The sequence below is a fragment of the Xiphophorus couchianus genome, chromosome 5, assembly GCF_001444195.1.
Source record: "Xiphophorus couchianus chromosome 5, X_couchianus-1.0, whole genome shotgun sequence".
NCBI lineage: Eukaryota > Metazoa > Chordata > Actinopteri > Cyprinodontiformes > Poeciliidae > Xiphophorus > Xiphophorus couchianus.
The window spans coordinates 18,337,839-18,365,027 of NC_040232.1; the positions used below are offsets into that span (position 1 = coordinate 18,337,839).

The 27,189-nt window shown below is 42.4% G+C and overlaps 1 protein-coding gene across 1 annotated transcript; it reads right to left on the reverse strand.

Moving 5' to 3' along the window:
• Window positions 1-2,122: 2,122 nt before the first annotated feature.
• Window positions 2,123-22,439, reverse strand: LOC114144728 (axin-2-like). The gene is made up of 12 exons (XM_028017822.1): window positions 22,201-22,439; window positions 21,590-21,865; window positions 19,826-20,838; window positions 15,463-15,603; window positions 12,481-12,583; window positions 10,788-10,928; window positions 9,309-9,730; window positions 9,072-9,221; window positions 8,756-8,986; window positions 7,927-8,016; window positions 7,435-7,560; window positions 2,123-3,453 (listed from the first exon to the last, which is right to left on the reverse strand). The coding sequence occupies exons 3-12, from the start codon at window positions 20,668-20,670 to the stop codon at window positions 3,327-3,329; spliced, it is 2,376 nt and encodes a 791-aa protein (XP_027873623.1). The 5' UTR covers window positions 20,671-20,838; window positions 21,590-21,865; window positions 22,201-22,439; the 3' UTR covers window positions 2,123-3,326.
• Between the last annotated feature and the right edge of the window lie 4,750 nt (window positions 22,440-27,189).

The following is a 27,189-nucleotide window of genomic DNA, read 5'->3' on the forward strand; positions in this document are numbered from 1 at the left end:
GGAACCGGGTGATTTCTGTTTCTCGTTCCATTCTTGTCTTTTTCAAAGACAAGAATGTTTTCAGTTTTGGAACTTTTTAGTTGAGGAAGCAACGTCAAAGTTGAACTGATGTTAATATTCAGTGGTTTATTAATTGCAATACCGATTAAAGCTGCAGTATGTAACCTCTATAATTTTTTTTACACATTTGTTAAAACTGTCATGTCACAATCTGTGAAAAAAAATCGAGTTCCTCCGCCTCCTCCTGGAGCTCATCTGCAGAAATGCACCGCTCCCAGTTAAAAAAACATCCAATCAGAGCCAGGAGAAAAGTCTTAATTCTGTTAATCATCCTCATGTACGTGCTGCTCATTGAGCTCATGGCGGAGAAACAACTTACAGTTACAGGAAAATTGTTTGTCTGTCATTACCAGCCTTGTCAGGAAGAAGCTTTAGAATGGCAGAAAGCAAGGGGGGAGGGTGTGAGCAGCGTATTTACAAATATGATTGACAGCACTAAGACCTTCCTGGCTCTGATTAGCTGTTTCTGACCAAGCAATGAATTTTCATTGTTAGCTCTGAAAAAACTGGGAGAGATAAGAGGAGCTGGATTTTTTTTTTCACAGATTATCCATCTCATATCACTGTCAGAACATGGTGACATTTTTTTTTTTTTTATAGGTTTTGTCGGCTCTAGAAGTTTATAGTTTGTCAGACGGGAAAGTTGGTTGTGAGAGAGGGGGGAGACATGCTGCACAGGTCATCGGACTCAAACCCATAGCAGCTTCAGGACAAAGGCCTTCATACATGGGTCATGCTTTACCTCTGCACCACCGCCACACATAAAATTAAAAAAAAAAAAATATTACCACTACAGTATTTCTGCATGATATTGCCATTTGTGTGATACAAGATTCGAAGTTTCTAAGACATGAACATTGCAGAAAAAGCAGGTGACTCTGCCAAGTGTTCCAGGCCTGCTTTACTTTAGTTCATGCTATTGTGATATTGCCTCACTCGATGGTGCTGCTCATTGCTTTCCATGCTTGGTTCTGAGTAAACTATAACTTGCAGCCACTTCCATAAGTTATGGCACATAATGGTGAGGAAGTATTTCAAGCCTCAAAATAAAATATTTTACTGTAGCAAAATCTCACACTTAGAATGGAGAAAAGATTTTATCCTTCACTTTTGTTCAGTGGGGAAAACAATCAACAATAAGACTTTCTTTTAAAATAAAAGCTCAAAGGTGACAATTATTGATAACAACTACAAACCTATGAAAACAAGGCTACCTACTTAAACTAATTAATCAAAGCAGCAGCCAGGAGGGCGAAGGTGAGTGGAGGACCAGCAGAAATCCACCGCTCAGGCTGGACACTGCAGACGGTCAGTCGTCCTGGTCTTTATAAATCAAGTGGTAAGGAGAATACTATTACTGAAATAAATCCTTCATAAGCTCTGTTTGCACCAACATTGCACATCACTTTGGTATCAGAAAAGTGGAATAAAATGAACTCGGTAAATAAAACAGGTAAACTTTCCTTGGAGCGTCACCATTATTGTCTTGGTCTATCAATAAATAGAAAAAATATGGATACTTATGATGTTACTCTGTAAAAACATGAAATAAATACATCTGCTTTCATTTGAAAAATATAAAACTTTAATAAAGGCTACATCTCTCAATAATTACAATAATTATAGATCCATGTAAATCTTTAAATGAAACTCTGTATATAATGTATAATTTACAGTTTAGATATTATGAACCAAAAACAACAACCAAAAAAAGGCCATGGTGTAAAAAAAGAAACCCAAACAAAATAAAAAAGAAAAAAACATGATTACAGGACATTATTAAAAGCATAAAAAATATCTTCTCAACATAAAACCCTTCTGAAAACCAAGGGATATATATTAAAACCCTGAAACAGGGTAGCACATGGTATGGCATCCATGTAGGCACAGGTGCTGTACTCAAGAAACACCAGCAGTCATGTGTTTGTGTCTGTGTGTGTTTCAGTATTCATACTTCAGAATGCATAATTACAATATACGCAGGAGCTCTGCTATATTTCGGTGTTACTGTAACAACATTCAAAAGATACTGGAGCGGAAATTCTTCACGATGTTTTTGCTGTTTTATTTCTTTTTTTTTTCCTCCCGCACACGTCGGCCGACTTCGTCGAGAAGTCGCTCTCAGTGGCTCAAACTGATTCTTGTTAGCATGAGTTATTTCGGTGTGCGGGCTGTAAACACTGTCTTTATTAGGCCTTCTCTCTGTGTGAATCTGCCCACCCCTCCATCCAGCCCCCTCCCCCCCTTTATTTCCCATCCCTGTGCAATGCCTGGTTTACAAACAAAGGCACAACAAAAAAAGATTGAGCTCTGTCGCTAAAGAGGGAAAGCCAGGGAGAAAGGGAGGGACAGGGGAGAAAGGGAGAGAGACATTGAGTGCTGGGAGATCCTGGTGAGACAACTTTGAACAAAACTATCAGCAGCATATAAAACTGGGATCGACCGTGAGCGTAATGAAGCTTTGGACTGGACCCACGCTCCGGTCGTTATTTGTGGCAACAAGGCTAGTGTGACGACCTTTGCGGAACATAAAAACGGACAAACACGAAACGGCATCACTACAGTATTCTCCCAACATTCAAAGCAGCTTCATCATTGGCTGGAGACGGGAAAAGGGGGCGGGGTCAACAGATTAAGAGATGCGAGGGGAGAGGGAAGGGTTATTTTAATAAATACTAAATAAAACTTTAAACTCAAGACAAAAAGGATTATATATACATATATAGATATATATGTATATGTATATCTATATATATATATATATAAAATATGTGTATATATACATATATATGTATGTATATGCACACGTATGGGCGTTTCTGTTGGCGCCTGCTTAGCCCTCTGCACAGGACACCATCAGTCTGCCGTCGTGTCGCAACTCGACGGTTTCTTCAGTGGTTATCTTCAAGAGGAGTCGGGGTCTCTCCTCCCCCCTGGCCTCCGATTCTTGCGTTGGTCTTCAAAGTTTTGTCCCTTTGTGTGATTGATCTAAGGCTGATTGGTTGAGCGAGTCAGGGAGGGGGCGGCTCCTCCTCTGAGTTCGGCATACTTCATTGGCTCGTCTTCCTTCAATCGCGTTTCTTGTGCTGGATATATTAACTCTGTTTAGCTTAACAATAAGAAATATTTCTTTTAAAAAGTCCAGAGGTTTTTTTTTTTGTTTGTTTTTTCATAGAGTCTGTTGCTCAAGTTCTTAAGGGAAAGCTTAACTTGTGGTTGGGCATAGGAAGGGCACTGGTTGTTTGTGTTATTGTTTTTCTTTTTGTTCAGTCCATCCTCTCCACTTTGCCCAGGACCTTGCCCTCGTACATGGGCAGCACAGTGGCATCTTCCCACACTTCCTCGAACACCGCTCCACACTCAAACTCATCGCTCGCCTTCTTGAAGTAGTACCTGAGGAGGGAAAGGAAGAAAAGAGACACACAAAAAGAGAAGTTTGTGATTAGAAAACGCGTAGGTGAGTGTTGGGAAAGAAAAGAAAACTAAGCTCAAACAATAGCTGACAGAACGGCAGCAGGAGGGCAACCGATACATTTCATCTTGTTCTAAACAGCTTTGAGGCTCCTACACGACTACTTACGTGTACACGCTCCCTTTAGTCCAAATCAAACACTCACACTCTCAGAGCCAGAAATGGATCTTGTACAAAACAACTTAGTCATAGCCTTCAATGCCATCCCTGAACACTTCAAAGGTAGAGCCTGACTCCACATCGCACCGCTGCGCAAACACAGCTGAACCTCTCGTTTAAACACCGCCTGTGATAATTCGAGCCGCTAAAAACGGCTCGTCCGCGAGCGCTTGGCTCTTCATCGCAGATCTGTCTTGCCAGGACTTATTAAAGTTGAAGGGTTAATGAGAGGCTGTCCTTAAGCACCTCCCCCCACCCTCTCTCTCTCTCTCTGTGGCAGCCACCCCTCCCCCCCTGCCTCCACCACCATCTTCCTTCCTCCCAGTGTCTCCATGGCTTCTAATTGGGCTTGTTGTCAAATCAAGGGCCTCTCTGTCACACAGGTTGACGTTTCAGGTGCCCGAGAGTCTGCCTGAGACTGCACTCCACTGCCTGCCTCACAACCCAAGATTCTTCAGACACAAACACGCACTGTGGAAAGCTTCCAATCGAAACGATGCTATTTCACACTTACAACACTCTTCAGTGTGGACGCAGAATTTTCAGGATGAGTGAGACAGGCCGGGGTCGGTATGAGATTCTCATGTAATAACCCTATGTAAAATAATGTTCTGATGACATCAGAGTACTGAAGTTTTTCAAATACGTTCCACAAAGTCTTACCAAATATATTTTGCCTAGATTTTAGTGCAAATTTCTTAGTACACTAGAATTAAGACAAAATTAACTTGTAAGTAACTTTTCAGCAAGATATAGGAACTTATTTTTAGTCAGTAATTCATTAATGTTGATTTAAAAAATGCTAGTTCCACTGACAGATTATTTAACTATTTCCCACGTTATATATAAGATAATCTGCCAGTAGAGCTAGCACTTTTCCATTAATATTAATCAAATATTTACTTAAATCAGCCTCCTATTTCTTGCTGAAAAGTTACTTTTAAATTAGTTTCATCCTAATTCAAGTGTGCTAAGATATCTGCACTAAATACAAGGCAAAATACTTGGTACAATTTTAAGTTTTTGCCATGTAAAAGTGCATAGCGTGATCATATTCAGATCTTAGAGAGCTAGACTTTCAGAAAAGTTGAACATAGTTCAGCAAAATTGCTCCATTTTCTTTAAACCTCTGTTATAGAACAGGCTGAACTTTGAAATGTTGGCAGCATTTCGAAAGTCTGAAATGAAGATTATCAACATTACAATAACATACAATAATGCTAATGACTTTTGCATTCGACTATGTAAAATTCTGAAGTCAGAAGTAAAATCACAGCCCTATAGTCACTTTCTCTTTGGATAGAAGGGTAGAAAAAACATGAAGTTCTTTATTCTTGTAGAAGTCATAAAAAATTTGTCAAAACTTGCCAAAATCAATATGAGCAGCACAAAAACTGGCGGCTGGAAGCAGGCCACAAAATGTGGTGCATCTGCAGCAGCGGTTCAGCAAATGTGTGCAACAGTTTGGACGAAGGACCTCTGCCCTCAGACGGTATTCCTTGAGGTCACGGGTCACCTCGCTAACCCGCTGCTCTTCTTCTTCACACAAGCGGAGATAACTCCCCAGGCTAGCTCAGTCCCAGTGGCTGTGAAGTCTCCTGATGTTTCTAATGATTCTACTCTCTACTTTAAACCCAGCAAAAAGATCAGCAGGAGGGGATTTAATGATAAGCTTTGTAATGGAAAAATGCCTCATTTTGTCCATGTGTGCCTGCATTCGGAATATAAAACGGAAGAAAAAAAGAAAAAGTAGGGGGAGCCGTGTGTTTTATGAGCTCAGCTTAGAGTCATTCAAGCAACACATGTACGGGGAGGGTGTACATAAATATACACATACGTTGTAGTTTGTTGATTGTGATCGCAGACGAATGTGAAGGAGGTTTGCTTCATCACAGCTGCAGAACAGGCAGCACCATTAATGTGACAAAAAGCAAAAAGCTTGTAATCAAACTGCATTTCTAACAAAAAAATAAAAAATAAAAGTTCCATCTGTTGTCTAACTTCTTCTGGGCATGACTCAAACGCTTTCAATTATTTATCTTTCTTGTTTTATTCTTCTCACAAAAATAGCCACACTACCCATCTTAATCTAACTGGCTGCATTTAAATAAATAAATAAAACTACATTTTATGCTCACAAATAGTTCAAAGTCATCACTTTGTTGCAGAGGCAGAGCGACAGAAGGAGTCTTTCCACTGGAACATGTTTTATGTGGCAGGATTTTTCTCTCCTCACAACATCTGGCACCAATATTGTCTGGCAGAGCTGCGGAGTACTGTTCTCTGCTGAACCGCTGCCATGTCCAAATTAACCAACTCCACACATTCTGCTGCCATTGAAGCCAGGCGCTTCATCCCCCACCCCCTGTTCTCACAGGCTCACTGAAGAGTTATGGGATAGCTGGGGGAGCGCTGGCTTGTTTGCGAGCCTTCTCCTCTGCTCTTGCCTAACAAACAGATGTGACTGCAGAGGCTTCACTTGCTGAAATACCGCAGAGTCGTCCCCTGAAACAGGTATTTCAGTAGCTTCAGCGGCTGATCTTCAGCACTTGTTGGTACTTATAGCTGAAGTTACTTATGAAAGTCCTGATGTTGGGAGTTTGGCTTTGTCGTGTGACACCGACAGTGGCAGCTTTATCGCCGTGCCCAATACCTTCACCAGAACAAGGTGCTTAGCGCAGCGTTCGATTTCAATGTCTGGTGCAATCGTCTGGCGGAGGAATTTGAAGGCACTGCGATGGTCTTTGCACACAAAATAAAATAACCTTAGCTTCAAAGCCGTATTTATTAAGGCTGCCTTAGCATGTAAATCAGGACCAGATGTGAGAAAAATTCACTCCAGATCCCCTTTTTCTCTCCCCCTCTTTCTGAAAAAGCTCTAAGTACAGTGGATGAGCCCGGCTTAGTTTCTTTGTCAGCTTTCAGGCTCCAGTGCTTCACACATACAAACAAGAGCAATATAAAAAAAACATAAAATAAAAAAAAAAACTCAATGGGGAGTTTTTAAAGTCCATCTGCTGTGATTCTTGTCCCGTCTCAACAGGTGTCATTAATCATAATTCAGAGTTAGAGATGTACCAAAAATCGGGACCAAGGAGCCGCTGTTGGATGGTTTTCAGTCTTGTCGGCTCTTTTTTCAATTCGTGAATGCACCGTTTAAGCAGTTGGTGGTGAAAACACTACAGTCAAGTTAACCTTAATGCTACATATTTATTCGTTAAGCAGGTGGCCAGGGGTCAAAAAAGAAGGAATGAGATGCTCAGAGGTGTAAGAAGATATTTGGTAGGAACATATATTTATGTCATGTCATTTCCTTCAGGCTGTGAGAGAGTGAGAGAGAGCAAGACTTGCTGCAGATAACAGTGCAGCTAAAATAAGTGCAGTGAAGTTGCTCCATCATCTTTTTGATAATTCAAGTACTGTGACAACTACCTAATTTTTCCCATTTAAATTTCCTATAATTTGAAAATAAAATAAAAATATCAGCTTCAAATGAATTTGCACTCATGACATCATGTAGCCTCTACTCCTAATATAAAAAGGAAAACATCTCCCAACATGAAGACATACAACATATTTACAACATATTTTAAATGCTGATAAAGACAGCTATTAAGAGAAATCAGAATCAGCGTAAATATGTGCCAGTAAGTGAAAGCTTGAGATTGTAAGTCAAATACAAATTTCGGATCAGTCCAAAGTCGTTTGTAGTTTGATTTGTAGCGTCGCAGCAGCATATTTACCGGTAGTTGCCTTTCTTGCTGAGCTGTTCTTTGAAGTGACCCAGGGTGAGGCAGTGGGTCTTCATCATGCTGCGATAAGGAATTTCCTCGCCACAGAAAAAGTATGTTACCACCAGCTCCTTAGACCTGAAAATACAAAATAAAATCAGCTTTTAGATACCTACTTAAAAGTTATTCTTCTTGGTTCTGGTGGTGCATGTGTCTTTGGGAAAATGGTGAGGCTTATGGATGTTGTACTTAAACAGGATTAATGTTGAATGACTAAAACAGCAAAACAAGAGAGGTCAACTGCTCATTACATGAAGGACGTGAGAACACCTGGGAGGAAACAGAGAAGCCCACGTTTCTTCACCAAAAATCAAATCTCAAATATGAATCTAATCGGATATAATTTGGGAAATTAGAAAGCAAGTGTGCAAAAAGTAAAGAGCAACCAACTAAATCAAAGTAAAGAAACAGAGCTGGGATTAATCAGGGCTAAGGAATACGTACTCTTCCGGGTTGGTTTGAGAGGAGCCTACACTGGTTCCAGCAGGTGGATGGCTCCTGTCTCTCTGAAGGCTGCTAGACGCTGTTGAATGCCTGTTAGAGAGACCCGATATTAGAGCCTAACCCATCAATCAGTTTAGGTACAATCAATAGGATGTTAAAGCTGCAGTACGTAACTATTATAAAAAATATGTTTTGCCGATATTTGTTAAAAATTTCACCATGTCGTGATAATATAGTATGAGATGGAATAATCTGTGAAAAAAAATTAATAAATAAAAAATCAACCACCACCAGTTCCTCCCAGTGCTACTATTGGGGTCTACACAATGCACCGCTCCCGGTTAGAAACAACCAATCAGAGACAAGAGGAGGGTCTTAGCACTGTCAATCATGCTTGTGTACATGCTGCTAAATGTGCTAATGGTGAAGAAACAACTTACTGTTCCAGGAAAACTGTTTATCCGTAGTTATCAGTGGCCATGCTAACTATCCTTAGTATTTGTGGCAGGCTATGTGATGGTTAACCAGCTACAGTGAAGCCAAGAGAAAGGGGGAGGATATGAGCAGCACATACATACATAGTGATTGACAGTGCTAAAACCCTCCTCCTGGCTTATTTGGTTGTTTCTGACTGAGTGGTGTATTTCTGCAGTTAGTACTGGGAGCACTGGGAGAAAACAGAAGCTCAAGTTTCACAGATTATCTTGTTATACTGTCACAACATAGCGTTAATTTTGATAATTTTAAGAAACATGTAAAAAACATGTTTTTATAAAAGTTACATACTGCAGCTTGAAAGGAATATTTTCTTCACGCGTAAGCATACTACCTCTGCTTTGGTGGCTTGGAAACCTCTTCCAGTCTGCGACAAGCCTCCTCAAGCTGTGCGAGGGTGTTGGGAGGGGGTAAGGGTGGCATAGCAGGATCCTGGATGAAGGGATGGCCCGGGTGATGGCCACGGAGGTGACTCCCGTTGCAGGTGCCAGCTCCACCCCAGGTGTTGGTCCTAGCAGGCAGGATCTTGGAATCGAGAGGACTGGACTTCTTTAGGCCTTGAGTGCTGTTGAATTGATTGAGGAACATGCGGGTCAGTACAGGACGTGACTCAGACCTTTTGGTTGTACAGGTGGTGTTGCGACCCTTGCCTGTGGGGCTTGTGCTTGCCCTGCCTCTCGCTCTCCAGGATCCACTGCCAAACATTCTGAGAGCGGTCGGTGGAAACCATGGGAAGGCATGGTGAAGACACACCCTCATCGGAGGCCTTCAATGGTCGTCTGGACAAAGTGCTGCAGCGACTGAAGCGTTAAACATGGAGCCATTAGATCTTTTAAATAGCAAAACACAATGATAGATAGGAGGGGTAGCTAGGATGCTGCACTCACGCAGGTGTGAAGTCGGAGTAATTGGCGCCTCCTTGAGGGCAGAGGCACTGCACGTGCTGAGCCGCTTCGGTCTCAATCTGCTCCTTAGTTTTGGGCCCAGCATGGTGATGGTGGATGTAGTGGTGGTGGATGTGCTTCGTGGACTGCCTGCCTGTCATCAGAACCTTAGCGGACCCTTGATAAGCACCAAAAAGAGTCGCATGGCCAGAGGACACCAGCACGCCGGTCTGATCCGGAGAGCGGGAACGTGGCGAGTGCCGGACGATGCCAGGCGACTGGCAGCCGGGCGTCTTCAGGACACGGGAAAGGTGCTCGTCTAAGATGGCCTGGGGGTCTTCCTCACATTGGCTTGCGGATGGCAGCAGGGGGTAATGAAGGGAGCTGCTGCTGCTCAGGTCGTTGCTTTCCTCCCTTTCGTCCTCCTGCAACCCAAAAAGAAACAGCGATTAACAAAACAATAATCACATATTGTTGAGGAACTTCTCTGTCAGCTTCCCATCGACTTCTTTCAGTCGTCCTGTGAAGTCAGAGAGAGCAAATGCCTGAATAACTTGATGTGAGTTTTCTCCTTTGCTGCACTGTTATCTTCCCTAACAGGCTTTGGGTGCGCTTCATCTATAATGCAGAATCTGCCTGTACTTCACAAAGAAACTGGCACTACACATATTCAGCAAATGTGCCACTGGAGAGTAACTAAGTGCTATTTGAAGGCACTTAAAGTGTGTCTAGAAACATAAGTTTGAAAGTTCCTCCTTCCAAATGAAATAGGAGAGAACACAAAGGAAAAGTGAAGAAGCAGCTAAATCCAGACAAACTTTGCAATCCCATGGCGCATACCCTGTTCTTCGTCATGCTAAAGCTGGCGTAAAGGCATTTGTACTGAAGTTTAGAACTGCTGCCTGAAATTAATTGGATCCAAGTTGGAATTTACAAAGTGGGAGGCATGCTTTAAGTAGCTGTTGAGACTATTTTTGAGGAGGCATAGCGCCTGGCAGAAACACTCACACTGCTTAAACGTTCCACATTTTTGTTGTTTCACAGGATACGGTTTGCATGTGGAAGGATGTGTTCTGGTCAGATGAGGCTAAAGTTTAACTTTTTGACAAACATATGAAACACTGTGTGGTAGAGAAATACGTTGAGCACAGCAACCCACTGAAAAACAGGGAGGTGGCAGAAATGTGGCTTAAATGCATTTGTTAGAATGGCCCAGTCAAAGTCCAGACCTAAATCTAATTGATAATCTGTGAACATACTTGAAAAATGGACATTTGCAAACTCTATGCAACCAGCCTCATTGACCTTAGCTGTATTTTTCAAATAGGAATGGGCAAACCTTTCTCTATATAAATGAAATTTGGAAGCAACATATGTGATTCTAAAGTAGATTTTGTGCTGGTTTGTCACATAAAGATCACTAAAATAAAAAGTATGAAAAGATAACACTTCTGGAAAAGCTCTGTATTTGTAAATGCTCACCTCCTGAATTTGCTGCAGCCTCTCCTCCAGAGAGCTCATCGTGTCCTGCTCACGCTTCAGCTTCTCCAGTTTGGCAATGAGCTGGGCAGCAAAAGCTGAGGGCTCGACTGGGGTCATCTCCTTAGGCAGCCGGTGTGTCCTCTGCGGGGTAATCAACACAGGGAGGGGAGGGACACATTAACAAGTGTGCAAGTGTGACTACTTGGTGTTTCAGATGGATGCAATATGGTGCATTATTCCATTGCCCTTGCCCTAATCCTATCTCGTTCCAAAAAGCCTGTTACTTTTCCCAAAAACGGGACCTAATACAAACGCCCTTGCCCTCAAGCTAACCTGAACCTTTCTTGCTGCCCATCCCGTCCCAGATCTTCTCATGCCCAGTGCCCTTGGCAGTGCCAAGCTGCCGGGTGAGGGGAAAAGACGGGGGTAGCAGTAGCGGGGTAGCAGTTGGTCTCGCTCGGAGGGGAGGCCCCCTGCCTGTACCCTCTGTAGCCCGACCAAACCATCAGCAAGGCAGCCTCTGAAGTCAGCACACTTCAAAGGGCCCTTGTCAAACATCAAACGCACACTAGGGGTGGGAGGGACACGCGGCTTTAAATCTCCGAATAAAAGCCAGATATCGACGGAGAAGAGAGCGAGTGTGCGTGTGTGTAAGGGGGGGGGGACAAAATTAACAGCATGAAGGGAGAGGAAGAAGATTGAGATGTGTGTGTTTGTGGAGTGGCATTGGTGGCAAAGATGGGAGGAGAGAGAGTAAGAAGACAGAGGAGTCAAATACTGGGAAGATCTGAAGGAAAGTAGTAATTTATTTCCAGGCTGCATGCAGGGCAGCTCAGAGGTACTCTAGTCACATTATCCTCCTTTTTCTTTAACTATATGCGCTGGCTTCTCTTTCTCCATTTCATACTATTTTTTTGTTATTTGGCACACTGGCTTTCTTGATTTTGACTTTTTTTTTTTTGTTTCTCTCATCTCTTTGTAGGCACGATAAAGGGAAGAAGAAAAAAGGAAAGCAGAGCTGCTGGCAAAGGAGCGCCAGCCCTGCACGGGGCCCCCGCTGCCTGGGGCTGGTGCATCATGGGAGACAGAGCCATCTCCAAATCAGGAGGGAGACATTAAAGAAGAGCAAGTGGAAAAGAAGGAAACAGAGAGAGAGAGAAGGATAAACTGAGAGAAAACTGGGAAAAACAAAAAAAAATTGCATGCACAAACACACACAAACACATTTCCTCCACAAACATACCTGTGTTTGGATATGGAAACAAAAGAAATGTGTGTTTACTTTCCTCCATCCTTATCTGTGTCAACCTGTTTTCACCCAGTTCTTTAAACCATCTTGCAGCAAGTTCAGCAGGTCAGAAAATATCTCAAATCAACCAACCTACACTGTCTGGTTCACACACACAAAAAAGAAATTAAACCAAATACACAATCTTGAGGAATTCCTGGTCTGTAATCTGATATCATGACGATTGTTGACATGTAGTTAAGGAGACAGAAAGATTTCAACTATTTCTATTATAATAGCCACAGAAGCAACTGAGATAGAAATATAACAGAAACATTTAGACATTAGAAGTATGCAAAGATATTTATTTTAAGGATTTTTTGGAAATATACAAGGAATTGAATTTGTCATACTCTGAAAAGAAACTGAAACTCAGAATGTAGATTCTAACAAAGACGAACTTACAGGAAAGTGGGGTAGCGTAACTTGGCCATTGATCTTAATGTTACGATGCATCTCTCGCTGCAGCTGCTTCTTGCTGCACATCTTATAAGGAGGGATTCCATCTCTGCAATAAAAGCAAAAGATACAAACCATTTAATGTTGTAAAAAGTAACTAAAATGCAATAATAACCAATTTATTTTTCCAATATGCTGATCACTGTATCAAAATAGCTCTGCTAATGTTTTTTTTCTTTTAAACTCATTTAAAGCACCATTAAAGAATAAATAACAACAACCAATGTTTACTTTCATAATGTTGCTGTTCGTGTTTTTGGGATGGGGTACCATGTGGTATTTGTCCCGTCGCTAACAGTGAAAGTAATGCAGCGAAAGACTGGGGTGTAGAACTGAAAGCAGAGAAGAAACATCAGCTATTGGCAATAATAGTAATATTTATACCAGATATCATCATCATCCCAGACTTTCCTATCTATGAATACTTAGTGCAGAGTTTAAATTTTTAACTCTTTAGTATCCTTTATGCATGATTAACATGGTTGGTGTTGTTAGCATAGCTAGCATTAGTAAAACACCAGTCTCCATATTCGCTTCAGGATTCAGACCCTTATCTTTACGCTGGGGTTTTCAAAAGTTCCATCTCAAACAAGTTTCATTACAACTTTGCTGTCCAGCTTACTGCATTCTGATTTAGTAACCGAAAATTCAAATTTTCGAGTTTCAGATTGGCAAATGGACAGGACCTCATCAAAATGCATGCATTTAGTTCAGCAGAGGACTTTTCAGTGCATCTCAGACATTAATACAACCAAACGTTCAGGCAGCTCTTAAAAGTCAAGATAAATACAGAAACACAGAACAAAACATAAAAGAAAATATGAGCTAAAGACAGCCTTTCTGATTTATCTACTCTGTTATTCAAACTGAGGGGGAAAAAATGCAGCTTTCAGTATCTGGTTAGTTTGAAGCTACAAAAGACTAAAGCAGCATGTCAAATGGTACTCAGGTTCTTTTTGCTTTACAGCTATAGCTGTTCATCTAGCTAGATGAAATAGAGATGTTTAGCAAGCAACACTAAAACTCTCTGGACAATTAAGAATTTATTCTGGGAATCTAATCCTCCAATTCTGTCTGCCGGCTTCCTCCAGTCAGCTGCCACTTACTCTCGGCCAATTATTGCGGCAGCTTTGGCCGCTCAGAAGTGTCTGACCTAGCCCAATCGCTACTTTTTTTCTGCTGCCTCTTTGAAATCTCACACTCATGCACATTATGCACCCGCTGCCATCTTCGTTTGGCAAGCGCTCCGCAGTGAGCCTCTGATCTCGGCAACATCAAAAGGCTGGTTTGTAAGATAAGGTAATGTTTGAAGTTGGTGCAGCAGCATTCCCCAGTGTCCAAGTAAATCCATAAATAAGATATAAGCAAAAAGAGAAAAAAAAAAATCCCACCCTTCCACCATCACTACCACCACCACCCTTTCTCCTCTTTCTAAAATCCATCTCTTTTTGTTCTTTTTCTGGGAAATTAAGATTCAAATTTGCTGACCGTCTTTTAACTGCTAATCAAGATGTCTTCTGGAATGAAAAGGAGGGAAGGATGTGCTAAAGAATACGACTTTGACAAGTGATGCTGTTCAGCAGTTAGCTCATTTGTTTCATCTGAGGAACTTTATCACATTTGATATCAGAGAGATTTGATCATGGACACAAGGTTGGCAATGTGACCTATGTTGATTCTTCTACCTCAAATTCAATGCTTCCCTAACTACAACCTGAGACAACAAGCCGTAAGCCCTGAAGGAACAGGAAGTAGCTATTGGAAACCCAACCTGAACTAAAAAGTTAACAGCAAACAAAGCTTATCAACTCCTCCCTGACTGATTTCACTATTTATCAAAATATCCCAGGCCATGTGAGTGGACAGCAAGAGAATGGTTTCATGGCCCTCACTTTTATGGGGATCTCCTATTCAGCGGTGCAAGTCATTTTCAAAGCAGCTAGCCACCCTCTTATCCTGCTAAGCTCCCCTCACCTAACAATAGGCTGAAAGCGATTCGGTTAAGCCCTTTATACTCCGTGCACTTTATTTTCTCACTCCCTTGCACTTGGGAGCCTCGCCACTCTTGCTTACGACTCTGGAAGATGGAGGAGAGAAGCTGCATGGGTAAACTAGACTGGCCAGGAGGGGAAAAGGAGGAGAAGGGGGCGGGGGTTCCTTACATCTTGCCCTGCGGTCTAGAAATGAGTAGCCCCCGTGAAAGCCTCGCAGACACATGATCTCAGCACACTGCAGAGGCCGGTGGCAGGAAACCGACCCACCATGTGAGTAAGCCGCCTTTCATTTGGTGCCAACATTTTTTCAATGAGTTTGTCTTGAAACCGAATGGACAACCCCCCACACCCCTTTTTACTCTCCTTACTCCTGCAGGTCTTCAAAAGGGAAAAGCGATTAGATAATATGAAAAAAATAGAAGAAAAAAGTCTGGTGGCAGAAGGGTGGGTGGGATGAATACATATCAACATTGAGGAAATGAGGCAACGCCCCCACCCACATCAAGATGTCTTTTTTCCCCTTGTTCCAGCCTGCAACACATCAGAATAAACTTCAAAAGGCCTTCAGACGTAATGACTTTCCCAGAGTTATCTCCCCTGAGGCCATAGTAACAACTGCACATTAATAGAATTACCTGGAGTCAATCACAGAGGATAATTAAAATACATTACACACCATTATTCTTCGGCAACGCAGTCCCCTGGCCCCAAGGAAAAGCTAAATCTGTTGGATTACAAGGCCAAATATTTTTCTTTACACCCCTGGACTTTTTCCTGGAAAGGTGTTGACTGACTTCTGGCCGGGGCTCATTCAGATACGATGGAAATAATAAATTGCACAGAGCTTTGGCTGTGATCGGCTGCATGGAAATGAGCCTCCCGAAAACGCTGCAGTTTCATCATTTTAGGACCTGCATAAAAGCTCAACACTTACACACTACTGTCAGTCATCGACAGAGAGTCATCTGTCGCTGCGTCGCTTGAGATCTCGCTGTCGTTGGCACTGGTGGCGGGGGCGAAAATGTAGCCGGAGTTGATGAAGTACGGACTGGCGGGGTCTCCTCGTCGATGGGACCTGAGAGAGATCCAAAGATGCGTTTTTAACGTGGGTTTCTAATAAAATGTGGGTGTAAAGGGTCTCAACAGATTTTTCTCTTCAAAATTCCACACACCATTTTTTACCGATTCACCAATAAATCGGCAAGAAATTGGATCTCTCTTTCCCTTGATCAGCGCAGAAAGATGACTGATGAGTCAAGGAATGAGAATTCCTTTATTACTTATTAAATACAATAAAACCAAAAACCCCAACCAGGTTTTGGTCAGTAAAACCATCAACTAGAATATAATTTACTACTATCAAAATCAAAGAACAGGTGTAACATTTTGTTTCTTTTTTTGTGCAATAGTGCTCAAGAGAAAAAAAAAAAGACGAGGACCAGTGAAAATTGGATCGGAAAGTCAGACCTCAAAGAAAACAAAGAGGAAATTGATTTCAGGAAATAAACGCTTGATCTCTATCTGTTTTCATAACATTTGAGAAATATTTAAACACATTTACCTAGTTTGGTTTTATTTTCTGGATGTTCCACAAATGATGGAGCACAATTCTCAAGTTGGCTGTGTTTTAAGTGATTTTTTTCTTTTTTTGGCCTACAGACTAAGTCAAATCAGCTCTAGATAAAAGTGTAACACACCTAAATTTAATTCTAATCTAGACTGGGTTTCCTAAGGTAAATTTAAATCCTTTAAAGTGAATCTTGGACCTTTGCTTACATGCTTTGCTTTTATGAAAAAAGCTAATGTTGTGGTAAATCAAATAAAAACTTTTTTATTTATATTTAAGTCAATGTAAAATGCAATTTTTCCTTAGATGTTTCTTCTAGACCACTGCTTCCCAAAGTTGGAGAAAAAAATTTGCAAGTGTAGGAAACCTCTTTAGAAATTAAACTGAACAAAACGGATTGTGAGAAGAATAAAAATTTATCATGAGAATGTTATTTTCAAGTAGTAACTATGTTGGCTGCTACTGGTGTTTCAGGTGTCACTGTAGTCCTGTTTAATTGACACAGTTTGTATATTCTATTATTGGGGATCAGATGTCTCTTCCGCTGTTCTTAGGTGGGTCAAAAGCTGAACAGTTTGGAAACCAGAGCTCTAGATAACAGAAACTCAAACATGTTTTCACACCTCCACTTCCTTTTTCTCCATATCTATCCATATGAAAAATAACCAAAGCAAATGTCATAATCTCCAGACTTCAAGACAGAGAAGGAAGGGTGAGGTGACAGTTTATTTGCTCTTTCCTGCTCCGGTTGGTGGAAAGTCAAACAGCTCTGAGCTTGTTTTGCTGATGTCCTCTGCAGATTTCTGTAATTAGAGCGGCGTGTGTGAGAGGTGTCCAGGAGGAATGTGGCATCAGCGTTATTCTACAGGTTGCTGTTTACTTTCATGTTCTTCCTCTCTAACATGTAAGGACTGCAGCCTGTTGTTGGGCCCAGACTCCTGATCTCTCCCACTTTCACCTTCCTGACGAATTTACTCCTCCATCTCTCTCAGCCAGTCTGCCCCCCTTGCCACCTCTTCCATGCCTTCCTTTCTAAAGTCTCTCTGTCTCTTTGCTCTCTATCCTGCTGTGTTGCATTCCTGCTCCAGGAGTGAAGGGGTGGACAGGGAAGGAGAGGAAGGGGGAACTTGAGCTTTAGAGAGGGAGTGAGAAGGAGAGAGGGAAAAAGGGGGAAGGAGGGCCCCTTTCTTTATGAGAATGCCTTCTGCCGGGAGAGCTGAGGAGAACCCCAGCATGACTAAAGCCGTAGGCCCCAAGCACAAATCTGACCTTTGGAGGGTCCACGCAAAGAGTCAGGTATTTAGCACAGCTGGGCTCTCTGCACACCCCCCTCCCCAACTTTCTTTTCTTTCTTTCATGACCCCCCCCCCACCCTTCCTGTTTTCTCCCCCTTCCCCTCCTCTTGTCTTTCTGTCTCCTTCCAAAGCATGCTTAGTCTCTGTCAGACGGATTTTCCCCCCCTCTTTCATACAGAAGAGATAAAAGCGCAGGACAGAAATGAAAGAGGAGGGAAAACACTGACGCACATAAATCCATTGCGGAGCGGGATCTGCGGTCGGAGCGGCGGAACTGAGACGAGGATGTTTTGTCGTGCCGTTCCACCGCTTTGGAGTCTGGGAGTGTTGGAGGTCCCCCCGAAAAGTGACGAGAGGAGTCTGTGCAGTGGCAAAATTAGTTCCACATGTTTGAGATGGAAATTGGTTGACCCACAGAGATGGTGAGGGGCAGTGAGGAAGGGGGACGAAAGGGTAAAAGGATGGTCGCTCTCTCTCTCTCTCTCCCTCCCGCTATTCTTTTTAAAGAGGAAAAACAAGAACACAGGAGATCACACCAGGAAAGCAGGATATGCCCACATGTCAACAAACCCTGCACTTATTGGTTCCCCCGCTCTCCACATGGCCACTTCCAAGCAAATGAGCATCTGTTGTTATCTCACATCTGCTCCCATGAAGGGCAAAAAACTCTCAGGGGACGAACTGGAGTCGAGTTATTACACTCAAACAACCTTATTACACTACATTTTTTTATACTTTTCCACTGTGTATGGGCCAGCGAGGGATTCCCACGGTGTGATAACCTTGAGTAAAAGAAAAAAAAAAAAAGCATAACAACATCACGGTTTTAGAGTTTCAAAACAAAAATGTACAACATGATCCGACTGCTTTTTTTCCAACGGCTTCACGTTTCCAAATTGGTTCTTTCTAGAAAAAAAGATGTAGCAGCTGTTCACCAGCTGACGAGCAGTGTGCAGCAACAGTTTGTTGAGACATAGCACTAAGTAATTCATTCATTCATCTCATTAAATCTTAGAAACGGTTCACAGAGAAAATTCCAGCAGTTTTAAAGCTGTTACTTGTTAAAATCTGGCTATACCTACAAATTTAGATTAAAACTTTTTCTGAAGTCCTACTAGAAACATATTTCCACCATCACTAGGAATTAGCTACGGCCATTTTCATACCAAAGAGCCTGTTAAATACTTTAAAGCACCTGAAGTGGTCGTTTGTTGAAGTACTATAAAAATAGGAAGCCTTCTTTTAGCCAGCAACAGGTGGGGAAAGGGCAGCACTGCACTACTCTATGCTCTATTCAGTCGGCTAAAACGTCAGCCTTCCCAACACTGAGGTATCTCAAACTAAAGCTAGACTTTTCAAAACGTCAGCATACCTTTTTACCAGTAACAAACCCATTTGACATGAACGGTACAAATGATCTACAAACTTGGCGTTTTCTAGCCAAACAAGAGTATATAAAGCAGTGACTGCCTTCAGATAAGACAGATTTGTTTGGTCGAATAAGAAAGAAACAAGTTCTTGAATTTCCTTTGATGAAGCCTCATGCACCCAATCCAAGATATGGAAAAATCTTCTTGGCCTGAAAAGATTGCAGCTGTTGGACAATGTGTGGGATGACTTCTTAAGATAAAACGCAAATGCTTTCCACACAGCTCTCCTTTCATCTCAGACCAAAAGAGCGATATCGGCAAAAGTTAGGGTTCTTTTGCTCTTTTTTCCCTTAAACTCTGTCTTTGAATTTCCAGACATTAAGTAGATTCTGTGGCAGTAAACAAAATTTATTAAGGCTCGGAGAGGGCAAATTATATATATATATATATATATATATATATATATATATATATATATAAATAAAAAACTATCATCGCACTGCTTGATGTAGCTGTAACAGTCATGAGGTTTTGGTGTCTGAATTCATTCCTGCACCGGAGGAACGGTTTCAAAGCACAGGAAACTTGAGCAAACCAGCAGAGGGCTGCCTGCAAGACACCATTTACTTAAAAGGAATGCTCAGATGCATTGATGTTCTGTACCCGTCCCCGCCCCCTCCACCCCTCCAACCTCTTGACTAACTGCAAGGCAGGAGGGCACAAATATACAGGCATGTTCCTCTGAGACCCTTTGATCATGTGGCTTTAACTCTCTCCCCTCAATCATTTGTGAAATAACTAAAAATGCACCAATCTGTCGTCCACGGATCAGAATCAGCCAATTTTCTCCTGCGCTGCTCTGATCGGTTAAAGGCAGGTCAGATACATCAGGACTAATAATTCCCATCATTTCTAGTCTTTAAAACACACCAACCAGCAGCTACTTTGAGTACTTTTAAGCTGAATAAAATTCTGATAAAGGTTGCATATGTTTTGAGCCATAAGCCGGGATCCTTCCGGACACTTTTCTAGTTTGTGAAAGGTGAGCAGGAATGCAAAGGTTACCTGTAGGTCTTCTCCAGCACTTCAGCTGCTGTCCGGATAGTAGCAGTAGCCCTCAGGTTCTTCGCAGACAGTCCCACCACAGACCCCAAAGCTTTCGCCTTCAGGTCACTGCAACTCCACTCCTCTTCCTCCATGAGAGGAGGGAGATATCCGCACATCAGCTTGAGGCTGCCCAGCCCGCCGTGGTTCATGTAGGCGGCGTTCTCGCAGCCAGTGCGCACGTATTCGAGGTATATGTCAGAGGTCAGGAACATCTGGTACGCGTTCTCCTCCATGTGGGACTGGACCTCCGTCTGCGCCTGGTCGAACATGGCCGAGTCTATCTGCTGCTTCTTGATACTATCCCTTATGAAGGTCTTGGTGGCCGGTTTCAGCTGCTTCGCCACCACGCTGTTGTTCTCGATGTACCGCTTGAAGATAACTTTGGCAACTCGCAGCGTTTTGGTATCCTTTAAGTCCATCTGCCGGAAGCCGTTGCAGGCGAACCAGAAGTCCAGCGCGTCGACGCAGCGCTCCCGCTCCAAGAAGGTCCTGAACAGGTGAGCGCCGTCCAGGTCACCGAGGAGGAAATGCAGAGACTTGGTCCACCGAACGAGCGGCGAGTCCGGGGACGCGCTGCCCTCCGGCTCCCCGAGTCCATCCTCGTTCCTCCGCGGCATGGAGCCGACAAGAGCAGCGGCGGCGGCAGCGTCGGCGGGGAGATCTTTAACTTTACTCTGGGCTCTCATTTTGCCATATCTGCTCGGGTTGTAGCATGACGCCTCTCCCTCCTCCCCCGGCACCGGAGGACGGGGAGCATCTTCTCGGAAGCTACCGCTGATGTGCTCCGTGAGCGCCCTGCTCATGGCTCCGGCTGCCTGTGTGAGAGTGCCGCCGTGGTGCCTCCGCTCCAGCTTCCAAGCTCCCCCCACCCCCCACCTCCAAAAAAAAAAAAAAAAAAAAAAAAAAAAAAAAAAGATCCTCCTCGCTCACTCTCTAAAAGCAGCGGGGGAGCTTCTCAGCTCCTCTTCACTCTGAAACACAAAGTATTGATCTAATCAAAGCCAGATCCTGCCTGAACTTCAAAAGACAGACATCAAGTAAACAGTCCCTTTCAAAAAAAGAAAGAAAAAGAAAGAAAGAAAGAAAGAAAGAAAGAAAACTAAGGGTTCACAGATAAAGGGAAAAATGAAAGCCTTTTTTCTCCCTGCTTTCATTTATCTATTTATAACCTAAATAAGAGATCAACTGCAGCCCACATTCTCTTCGTGCATTGATCTGCCACATCAAAAACCATTTCAGCAGAATAATCATCTCGCACACGGTAACTCTCTTCATAGAATCGCATACTATAGCGGCTTACACGTGTTCTCCTAACGAGTCCGTGTCACAGGCTTCAACTCCAATTAATTCCCAATCACACACGACCACTCACTTCCACTTGTCCGCACAGACTCCCCATGTGCGCCGCAACAAACTTGAGCGGAGAGGTATCTACACCGTGCGTGATTATTATCAATCAGAGCGGGTGATTACAACATGTTTTTTACAGTCCGGAGACGTGTCTGAACTACCAACGACTGAGCTGATTCTGAGGAAGAAGATGAAGAAGAAGAAGAAGAAGAAGAAGAAGAAGAAGAAGAAGGAGGGAGGGAAAAGCTAAGCAAAAGCTGTTAGGATCGGGAACTTCTAAGAGAGCGTAGCCACAAGGACAAGTGGAAACGGATGGCGAAGTAACGCATCAAACAGCATGTAAACAAAAAGAAAAAAGAAAATGTGACATACCATGGCAGAGTAGATCGGAATAAAGCCCATGAAAAAGTGAAGAAAAAAAAAAGTTGAGCTCTTAGTCCATTTGTAGATCAGTCCAAAACTCCCGAGTGGTTATATAGTCCCCAATAAGAGAAGAAATCAGCGACGGGCGGACTTATACCGAGGCTCCGCCGCGCCACATGCACGTCAAGAAAGCGCTGGTAGTTTAACGCACTCTGTCCCATTCAACAACTGACCTCAGAGTAGGCAGGCTCTTCGCCTATGTAGACCGCTGGGGGTGTCAAAAATCTGAAAGAGGGTGGAGAAGAAGAGGGGTCGGTCACACGTTTTTGTTTTGTTTTTTAAACCCAGTCAAGAGAAGAAGCAACACCGCCCGACAAATATTCGTTGTTTTTTTTGTTGTTGTTTTTTTTTATCTTAGCCACACATTCATACATTCATGCGCTCCCTCTCGCTCCTTACCAAACGCGCGCGCACGCACACAAGCTTCTTATCTATCATACCGTATTTCTCGCCCACAAACAAGGAACACAGCCCACATTTCTCAACTTCAAAGCTGAGGAGCAGCACATCAAAGCGGCCGAGAGAGGGGGCCTCTGGAACAGCTTCCCTACACAACTCACCATCCATGTTGCCGCTCTGATTAGAAAACGTAAAAGTGAAGTAAATATGGTCCCGAAACAAGCAGTCCTGGCTTCGCTCCCTGTCCTATCCCTCGCATTCGAGAAGTTTAATTCGGTCGCAAATGAAATAAAGCTGCTTGTTTGTTCTCCTCCTCTATTCCTCCTTTTGTCTCCGCAGGTAGGTGTTTCGGGAAGCCATGGCAGGCGGTTGAAATCCTCCCGGCTGTTTCTACACCAACTGGGCTAAAGGTTTAAGTGCGGACTTCAAAGTGAAGAACCGCTGGCCTGGTCCCGGAAGAGACATAAAAAAAAATGCTGTATCCAGTCTTCACAATTAGAAGTAAAATAAAGCAACAACAAAAATAAAATTAACCACCTGGGGGCGAAATAATAATACTCAGTACATGATTAATATATTAAACTGTTTTCCATGCAAATTTCTACTCTCAAGCGTCATAAGCAAGGCGTTTATGAGGGTTTATTAAACTTTTACACACAGGGAAGGACTAAGTTGTCTGCCAGGACCTTATCAAAGAAAGCAATCTTCAGCCAACTCCCTGAGGCTTTGGAGCTTCAGAAGTATTTGATCCACCGCGCCAGTACTATTATTCTCACTGTCTTTCTGTTACAACACAAAGTTTCAACAGGGACACAAAGCAAACAAAAGCAACAGTATGTTGACTGTGACCTCCTTAAGTGACAGGAGAAGGGTTAGCACTCGCCGCCACATTTTGTTTTTACAGTGGTCTCCTTTCTGTGGGCTTTTATCATCATAACCTGCCTAATTAAAACTTTTCTGATATGTTTTTATCGTACAGTAGCGGTTCTTGAATGAATGGTGCCCTGGGCAAGAGCCCCTCCTTACAGATCATTATAGCAGTCCATGCTGCTTAAAGCTACAGCTTATCAGAACCACAAGGAACTACAAAATGTGATTTGTATAAGAGGGTTTGAGATGGACAAGGTCAATATGTAAACGCTGTAAAATCATTTTGAATAGCTTTGACTTGTTTTTCACACTCGTCTCAAGTTAATTAATGCCAACAAAGTGTTGAAAATCTCTTTTTCAGCAAGATGACACATACAAATTGTTAGGGACTGGTGGTAAGTTTGGGGAGTGCTCTTGGCCTCCTAATTCCTCAGGTTTCAGTCCAATCGAACTTATGTGATGTTCAAGCAAGTTGAATCCAAGTGGCGAGGGATTAATTTCAGTGAAATATTTTGTTTTTGCTTCCTATGTTTTCACATGGCAGAACTGCCCGAACTACAAAGGGAAAATCATGTATAATGCATAAACATTTGGGTAGTATAAAGGGGACATTAGCTGAGCTGAATTCTGTTTTGGGCTTTCATGTGGCCTTGGACCCTGGCACTGGCGTACACAATGATTTAAAACTTATTCTTTAACTTTTGGGCCCGATTTAATAATCCTGTGGAGTGAAACTGTCAAATAATTTACATATTAGTCACAGGATTTTAGCCACAAAGATGTGAGTGTAACACACTCGCCAGTTCCACATTCAGGGGAAAATGGCACAGCATGACATTTTGATTGAAATTGGACACAGAGCAAAGGCAAAGAGCTGTTCTCTAGTCTTTTAATTCACATGACTTCCCTAATGTCATTGTGACAGAATCTTAAAGAGTGGGTTAGACAGTGATCCAATCCCATGGTACTTCAAAGGCTATATTGTCCCTTTGATGTTGAAAATCAACTTTAAAGGAGGATATAATTATATAAGTCAGCGGATTCAAATTCACAAAACTCCCATGATGGTACAGGACAGGACAGCTAATGAAATCCAGCTTCTCTGAGGTCACTAAAAGATGATTAATTCATGCTGACTTTTAGGAAGCAGGGAAAGAAACATAATGTAGAAACAACAATGTGCGCTTAAATTTGTGTGAAATCTTTGCCCCTTAATTCATCTACTTTGGCAAATATATATACATATTTTAGCTATTGCTGTTATTTGGATGATAAATCTAGTGTATCTATCCAAGTTACACCTTAACTTCATATATACTTTGTTAAGTAATTTAAAATGGCTGGTCTGACATCTCACTTCATATATTGTTTATCATCAAAGCAACATGTGATGATTATTTTTTTGATTAGTTTGATGTAAAAAAGCATGTTTTCCACAAAACATCTGCATTTCTGTAAATTGTTATCACCAACTGGTGATGACCAAAGTCAAACCAGTTAGCTCCACCACCCAGGAACCAGCAGTGCCTCATATACTGTTCCCACCACAATCATTCCAGTCAACACCAGAGGGACAAAGGAGGAAAAAAATTGAATTACTTAACAGTCAGAAAGACAAATGTTGCCCCATGCCCATTCCACACTATCGCACATGCAAAAGTGTGGAATAAATAAATGGAAACAAACAAGGTCTTAAGTTTAACAACGTGTGGCATGCATTTGCAATCAACCCCCTTTACTAGTCCTTAATAAAACAAAAATACATTAAAATTTGTGGATGTAACTTGCCAAAATCTAAAAACATTCAAGGGGTAGAAACATTTTCAGTCAACTATTCTTCTTTTTCTAATTGTTGTGAGACGTTGAACCCAAGAGACCACACCTGTTGACCACGGAGAGAGCGCTCTTGTGTTGAGCAGCAACAAAAGTGTGAGGTTGCGCTAAACTCTGCACAAGAAACTCCTTTTTGAAGTTGACCTCGCCCTGACCCCTTTGTAAGGACTCTAACCAACGTGCTGGGGGGGATCCAAATGCACTAAAAGCACAATACAGGAACAAAAGTGCTGCCACTGACAGGCTATGAAGCCCCTCCACCCCAATAAAATAGGGTGACCTCAAGGCTAATTGAGAGCTTGTGATCTGGGAGAAATTAAAGGCATCTGGTAGGGCCAACCGCAAATTGGAAATGAAACTCGTCTTTAATTAGAGCCTCCCTTACATGGCAAGGGAAAACGTTCATTTCGCTCCTGTCAGCAGAGGTGTCACCAGGACGCACAGAAATAGACAGAGGAGTTAAATGATGGGACTGGAATGGAAGAGATGATTTGTTTGAAAGAAATCGTCTTCCCTCCTTTTTCTTTGTTTCTCTCTCTGTTTCCTTTTTAGCGACGTCGCTGCCGAACTGCGGAAGTCTTTGATGGTGCATCATTAGTTGCATCAGTCAAACATAAGGCCCGTATTCAACCCCTTTTTGTCACTTTTTTTCACAAGAACCTTTGGATTTGCATCACATCACATCACAGCCAACTATGTGTTCCCACATCGCGGACAATAAATCCCATACAGCTTGTTTTTCTTTTTGTTTTTTTGTTTTTTAATCACTCTTTGCTCTTCACAAAATCCCCATACTTGCACTGAAATAGCACAGAAGAAAAAAAAAAAAACACAGACGAAAGGGTGGATAATTGCAAATAACCCAAAATTTGGATGTTCAAAGGCTGTGGAGGGTTGGAGTGATAATTTTGGCTGAAGCATCGCCATAAACACTAATAAAATTAAGTGCGTCGGTGGGGAGGAGGGGGCGTGGCCAGGCGTCCCTTTGAACAGACCCTGTGATCAGTTCCCCCTCTCAATTAGCGTATTGTCCACTTCTCCTTTCAGCTGGGAGGGAGGGGGCAGTCTCCCCCCCCAGCTTCCCTTTGAAGTGATTATCCCTTTATCTCAAGCCTGAGCGAAGAATATCTTGGGGGACAATGGCAAATTAAAGCCCATATGGAGAGAAGCGTGAATGTCTGTTTGTAGGCTCTGAGAGAAATGGCAAAAAGGAGAGAAATAAACAGGGAAAGGAGGGAGGGAGGGAGGGAAAGCATGGTAAACAGCATCGTTCTCCTTGCAGATGTCAACACATTCCCAGAAAAAAAGTAATTTAGAGCTGACACTTGTAGCAGAGAGAGTTTGTTGGAGAAGCTGAAGGAACTGCAAGGAAGAAGGATGGGGTTGGGGAGCGGTGGTGAGGGTATCTATCTGCTCTGACAGATGGAGAAAGACAGAGAAGCAGGAATGGGGAGATAGAGGGATGAGTGTGGAGAAGTAAGAGGAGTGCAGTTGTCAGCAGAATCAGATGGCGGTCAGGCAGATGGGCGTGAAGAAGATACAATTAAAGTGTGGAGTTAAGACGGGCTTTGAAGTTGGACATGGTGCATAACACCCTTAAAGTTTGAGAAGCCAGCCATTCATTCGCTTGTTATGCCTTGTTAGAGGAGCATTCCTCTTTAAAGACCCAATTTGACAAAAACAAACTCTAATGTCAATTTAAGCGAGAGTCTTGATAAATAACTGGCGACGAGAAACAGGTGAAGTTGCCAGCTGATAGAAAAATAAGCAAAACGTCATGGTCATATTTTGAAGCTCATTTGAGAGACTCAATAATAAAACTGTGGGTGAGTGAATGTGTGAGCGCTGAGGATGAATAATTACTCTAACTTCCCCCCTCTCTCTTTTTCCCCCTACAATCCTGTTTATCGGTGGCTTAAAAGTTTAATAATGTGTAGAAACAATGCCTGTGATGCTTTGTCTAATCCGTTTTGGCTGCACTCAAACTCCACCTAATGTGAGTAAATGTTTGCCAAGGCAGACAGACAGAGTCCGTGTGTGTCTGCGTTTCCAAGGTGTAATTCAGTTTGCACAGTTTAAAAAAAAACACCACTGGCAGGCTAGACTGCATCCTTGTATTCTTCCAATGTGTCTCGGTATATTTTACATTGCAACTTACAAGATATCTCTGATGTCCTTGGTATCATCAGCACCACATGCACCTAAATTCACAATCTCAAGCAAAAAGAACTTTCCACCACATGTCTCCAAAAACACCTAAAATTAGTTATTCTGTATTGGATTTTATGAATCACATGTCTTCAGCATGTTTAAGGATGATTTAGTGTGTTTTTAAATAAATGAAAAAAACATTTCAAGATTAGGGCACACTATAAAATCCTGTGTGTTTATTTTTTAAATGGATGCTTAAACGAAACTGAAATTGTCAAGTCATATATAATAAAATG